The following is a 6,782-nucleotide window of genomic DNA, read 5'->3' on the forward strand; positions in this document are numbered from 1 at the left end:
GAAGAGGAACATATAGGTACCGATGTTGGTATAATTTTTAAATTTTTATAAATCGTTTATAATATTGATAATACCGTTACTCAAATTAATCGTTATTAAAATTTAATTAAAAATTATAATATAACGATATTATAAATATGTTATTTACAATACGCGTTGATATAAAACATTAATATAAAAGAAAACAGTTTTACTATTTTCCTCGTGTTATTATATATTTATTTTAATAACTTTATTTTCGCACAATCGATAAGATCATTTCGTATAATTGATTGAACTTAACCTATTACTTTCTTTATTAGCAAATGCATAATACATATCTTAAAAAATGTTGTGGTTCATAGACTAAGCTACACAAATGTAATAATATTATCAAAAAAGTTTAGAAATAATTTTTACTAAAAGCATCTTGTTAAGAACTGAGTGTTTCTACAGATAAGTGGACACCTCCTTTTGCCACTAATATAAGAGTTCCTGCTTCAAACTCTAAAGAAGTTGGTGTATTCGGTGCAAGTTTGAATTTGTTATTTGATATTGCATTTATTACGGCAACCTTTGTTTGTATCAAGCCAAACCTTAATCCTAAACAGAAAAAATAAATGTTTAATAGAGTGATTAATTCTGAAGAAAGTTAATTCTTTTTGTTTCTAGCTAGTATTAAAATCTATGTTATTTATTATTCGTTGAATGTATTATTATAAAATAATATATGAGCGGGCCAAATTTAGAAATTAAGATACGCGAGTCTCGCGGGCTGATGAGCTCTAAGAAAAGAAATAGCGTTAAGAGCAATGTGTGATCTTAATTACGAGTAATTCTGGATCGAAGATCCATTTTCTCGATTAATGAAAGAGACCACGTGCAAGGAGATCGGACAAACGAGTATATCTGTGACAGTGCTGAATGATTGGAATACGTGAGAAAAGTATGATCAAAGAAGGAAGACTCTAGAACTGGAATAGATTGTTTAGAATATGTGACAAGAGTATGATTGAAGAAGAAAAGTTTAAATGAGGGCGATAGAGTATGAGTGGATCAGTATTCGAGTGTTCAGTTGAGAGTTGAGAGTTATCAGTGTCAGTAGCGAGTCAGTTAAGAATAGCCAGTAGTCGAGTGTCAGTTATTACTAGCTATTATCTTGAATAAACCATTTTTATTATTAAAAAGGACTTCGTTTCCATTGTCTAACTCAAACTTATCCCATCATTCCTACCCAAAGTTTGGGCTCGTTCAGTAGCAAATTCCTACATATATATTAATTAAATATAGATATAATTGTAAACTAACAATAACATTTCTCGAGAATTGTTTGACATATTATAAATATGTGTAACTTTGAATACATTATAAAGTCGCGAATTTTAAAGTAATAAAACAAAAAGTATTAATTTCGGCTTAACATTGATGAAACGTGTCTTTATAAATAAATTAAGCAACTCAAAAATATAGATTTGTTAAATTTATTATTATTTTTAATAAATTCCTGTTTCAATTACTTAACACGTTCCTTCTCAATTTCATTGTTATACGTTACGTTATGTAATAAATTTTACAGCCTAAGATTTATTTAATTTATTTCTTATTAAAGAATTTCATTTTTATACGTTACGTTATGTAATAAATTTTACAGCCTAAGATTTATTTGATTTATTTCTTATTAAAGAATTTCATTTTTATACGTTACGTTATGTAATAAATTTTACAGCAATAAATCAAATAAATCTTAGGCTGTAAAATTTATTACATAACGTAACGTATAAAAATGAAATTGAGAAGGAACGTGTTAAGTAATTGAAACAGGAATTTATTAAAAAATTGCATTATTTAATTAAGTTAAATTAAATTAAAGAAATAGCTCATACTAAAACTGGCGAGAATCTTTCACAGCTAAAGAAAAGAACAACAAATGCTTTTGATCAATAAAGCGACGAAATGATGCAACATCGCATTCATGATTCACTGATAAGAAGAGCGAGATTATGTACACGTCAGCAAAGTCGACACTTTCAACAGTTCGCTTAATGTAATGTAACTCAATTTTCTTGTAAACAAAGACTCGACTACAAAAATGTTATTCCTTCTTCTCGACTTATTTTCGCTCATAGAATCATCACTTACTCAATGGTACTACCAGTTGGGTAACACCCTGTATCATTATACAGGGTCATCATTATGAGCAAAACTGAATATCATAAAAATTATGAAAAAAAAGAATTGAACAAATGTAAAAACGTAAAATAATTAAGATGTACTCATCTTGAGCAATAATAATAAATAACATATTTGTGGATCAAATATTGGAACCTTTATAAGGAAGGTCTGATTGAAACGAAACTTTGTAGCATTGTATCGTACAATAGACAAATCTGATATAACTCAAAGTTAAGGAGTAAAGCTCCACTCCAAAGATCAAATCTCAAAATGTTAATTTAGAAATAATGGAAGATAGAAAAAACGCTTTTAATAACAATTCACCGACTACTGCACCGACATCTTTTAGTTTCCAAATTAGTATTTTGGGAATCGATCTTTTTCTGTGGTGTTAGTCCTTAAATTTGACTTGTAGAAGCTAAAAAATATGTATTAACATCGTCCACTGTATTTATTATACTGTATTATACTACAAAATTTCATTCTTATTGGACCTTCCCTTGCAAAATATAAAATTCTAGTTTATAAACTTTTATAGTTACAGGCAAAAAGAAGCAGATCTTAATAATTTCAGCTTGACACTGAACGAGTAAGTGGCCTTTCTCCATAACTGTATCATTTAATAAATTATTCTTACCGATACATATCCTTGGTCCTTCGCCAAATGGTAAATAATTATAAGGATGTCGAGTTTTTATATTTTCTTCGGAAAATCGTTCTGGATCGAACTTATCCGGTTCAGGATATATATCAGAATCTCGGTGGATGCCGAAAACTGGTACCGTTATAGAGGTTCCCTCGGGTATGCGAAAGTTTGTTGTCGCCAGTTGTGTTTCTTTTGTACAAATACGGTTTAAAATAACAACTGGAGGATATTTTCTTAAAGTTTCTGAAACGAATTAAAAATTTTTACATAAAGTTAATTTTTTAGTTCACATTTGTTATCTTTCACAATGATTTCAAAACCGTTTATGTAGTAAATAACACACACACACACACACATATATGAAATACACATTTGAAATGTTATCAAGATAATGTTCATATAGGTACATAGATGTGTTGCTTTATAGCTTAAATTTGGATTAAATGATCACAAATTAACATATGTAATAGTTAGATGTGCAAATATTTGTTGTGACTATCTTTTTGATGTTCTAGATTTCTACTTATAATAGAAAAATGACGTATAAGAAAAAATCCTTTTTTACTAATTGTGAATCTTACAAATTTCATACAAATGCAATTTTTTAAAGGAAGATTTTCTTACAAATTTGATATTTCATATTGAACTTCATAAGTGTTTTTCCGACCTTAATGGCAAATGTCTGCGATAACAAGTTCCTGTCTTTGAATTTCTTTATTTTGGCTACCTTCGGCGTTCGGAAAGTGAAAAAGTTATCGTTTGCGAATGTGTTAAGGGCACTTCTAATCAATTTCATGACTCATTTTATTCAAAATCAGAGTAGAAATATCATTCGAATTTAAACCGAGTACTTTATAAACAGATTTAAATGAATAAAATACACGGTCCTTATTATATTCTTATACATTTGAAGAAAGTTGTATGAGTTTTAATAAAAAAAATAGTTAAACGTATAAAACATATATATAATATAAAGCGCAATTGAAAAATTTAATAAATATTCCATAACTTATTGCTGTATACTTAAGAGATTGAAAGTAACAAAGTTTTGCACAACAACCACGTAACAATTAAATAGTTAATAATTAATAGAGTTTCCGATAAAGAATTTAACATGATTCACATCAAGGCACGAATTGAATTGATCGTCCCGGAAAATACGATATTATACAGTAAAAGAAAAATGATACTTTTAAAATTTTTTAGTTTCAACATCCTCTTAGGGAATTTTTAAGCGGAAGCGTGATGTGTCAAATTATTAAATTTCTAGAGCGAGGGTTTGTCACGTTTCTCGTCGACAGTGTGACTATCGATCGTCAGTCAGTTACTAATTTACATTACGGGTTGTCCAGCAATTAATGGCACCTCAGCATGCGTTTATATTCGAGGTCTCTGACATACGCAGTGAGGTCGTTGGTTTATACGCGAAATTGTAGCACGGCAATTGAACTGATCACAGTGAAACTCTAATTAGATATTAAATTAAGGTATTAATTAGTTGTGTTGACTATCCTTTAGAATTATTAAAATAGCGTACGTTTTCTTGATAAATGGTAATCATAAAAATAGCTAACGTCCATGTTTATACCATTAATTTTAAAGCAGCAGTAGCCAGTATTCTTTGAAAAAGCGCATCCCAAAATAACATTATTAGTTTCTCTATTCAATTTTAATTTTACTTCGTAAACAGGTTAATTAATTTCTAACAATAAACGGTTAATCGCTTTAACCATGAATAACCTGTGATAATAACCTGTGCACGAAATTATTCAATTCAGAAATCTCGAGTAATTGAACAGAAACGAATTCATGAAAAATTTGCAATTCATGTCCGTAGTAAGTTTGCATCGGTTGCTCTTATTACTTCGCATGTTGTACGGATTCGCTGTTTTAGATGTCCCATAGTTTCTATTGGGACAGCGTGAATTATTGATTGCAGATGACTCCAGAAAGAAAAATCAAATGGTGACAAGTCAGAGGTTTGTAGTGGTCAAGCAATATGACCATAAGTTCCAAACTAATTTTCTCCAAACTTTAAGCTAAAGTAGTTATGAACGATTCAAGAATTACGAGGTAGACAAACATTTTGTTGGAAATAAGTACGCTACTGAACATCATCTGGAAGCCATCGATGTTTGAAATTGTGTGTAAAGAAAATTTAAATAAGTTTGAGATGTTGAATTATGATCATAAAAAAAGATCCAATTAGATTATCTTAAACGAGACAACGTCAAACATTATAAACTACGATTTTATGCTGAAAATTATGTTCTCTGAATATTGCATTATTCAAATTTGCTGTTTCACGTGTTTTTTACATTCGTAAAGTATTACTAACATATCAATCATTTCACTGTTAGAATATAGTTTCTATAACTTAATATCAAAATACGATTTGTACTTGCGAGAAGTCAAGACTAAGCACAAGAACTGCCTTAATAGCTAAGCTATTACAAGTTGACATATTTTTTTTGTTACGAAGTGTTGACAGTTCGTAACAGTATTCGTCGGTGTACGAATACTTTCTACATCCACTGTATATAAATACGTAAAAATATAAATATTATATACTGATATAAATATTGCATATGCAATAATCATTTAATTGTTATGAGCTATTAGAATATAATTGTATACATACCAGAGATTACTTTATGAAGATATTCCATACTCTGCAAGGCGGCATACGACAATTCACCATGTTTTTGAATCTCTGTTCGTATTTCATCGCGTACTTTATTTTGTATATCTTGATTCTTTGCTAATTCATATAAACAGAATGTGGCTGTGGTTGAAGATGTTTCAAATCCAGCCAAATAGAAAACATAAGCCTGTGCAGCAGCCTCCGACATTTGCAATTTACTGGCTGTTTAACACGAGAATAAACTTATAATTTCCTATTTCTATAACTTTTAATCAGTTGAAAATATCAATTATTTTCTTGAGATAAATTAGAAACGACAAAAATAATTACTTGTAACGTTAACATCCTCTGAACTATCGTCTGGTTCGACATATCCATTTCGCATTAACTGAATCAATAGATTTAAAAAATCTTTCCTGTCGATCTTACGTGATTCTCTATACTCTACAGTTTCTTTAAACATATTAGTGAAAAAGTTTGTCACATCCTTCTCGGTATATGGTAAAGAAAACATATCAAAGACCTGTGGAGCCCATAGAATAAGAGCATTCCAAAGAGGTTTCGGATCAAATATTTTCTTTCCCCAATATCTGAATTCATTATCTGGATTTTCAAAACTATTACATATTATTCCAAATGCTGCTGACATGATAATATCGACAGAATATCTGAAAAAAATATCATAGAATTATGAGCAATCGAAAAATGACAAAATAGCATAGTGTTTGGAAAGTTTTCCCTTCAGAAATTCTATACACTAGAATATAATTAAAGTATATAAATATATATAAATTTTTTATTCAAATTACATTTATTTATATATTTAGACAACAAAAAAAAAAAAAAATGTAAAATCGGTATTGTATCAATACAATAAATGTGACTAATAACAAAATAATAAAAATAGTCACTATAAGTTTTACAAGTAATCTACTGTAAATAATATTACTTAAGGTTATTAATCAATATTTATCACCATGTAAATACTTCAATCCACATACTTAGATGTATATCTTAATTACTGGCATGCAAAATTTATTACTCATAAAAGTAATTATACATAATAACAGTTTTTAATAATCACTTGACAAGGAACATATGCGTCATATGGCATGATCGTGATAAACAAGAATGCAAATAAGACGTGGAAAACTTATGAAATCTATGCAACGAACAAATGCCAAATCATTCACTGTCATTAATATTTGCATTGCAGTACTGACATAACGATATCTAAATTTCTTATAAACAATGATTAGTTATAATAACCTATAGTATACATATATACTCAATTACAAAAATATTTGTATTCCTCTAAACAATACGTTTACACCATTTGAT

The 6,782-nt window shown here is 28.9% G+C and overlaps 1 protein-coding gene across 1 annotated transcript; it reads right to left on the bottom strand.

The window, feature by feature from the left end:
* Positions 1-412: 412 nt before the first annotated feature.
* Positions 413-6,117, bottom strand: LOC143221011 (putative cytochrome P450 6a13; the record flags this gene model as incomplete). The annotated part of the gene is made up of 4 exons (XM_076446552.1): positions 413-582; positions 2,789-3,040; positions 5,439-5,663; positions 5,772-6,117. Coding segments are annotated over 4 exons (993 nt in total), but the record flags the coding sequence as incomplete, so codon positions are not given.
* Positions 6,118-6,782: the final 665 nt, after the last annotated feature.

This window comes from Lasioglossum baleicum, unplaced genomic scaffold (genome assembly GCF_051020765.1).
Source record: "Lasioglossum baleicum unplaced genomic scaffold, iyLasBale1 scaffold1811, whole genome shotgun sequence".
Classification (NCBI taxonomy): Eukaryota; Metazoa; Arthropoda; class Insecta; order Hymenoptera; family Halictidae; genus Lasioglossum; species Lasioglossum baleicum.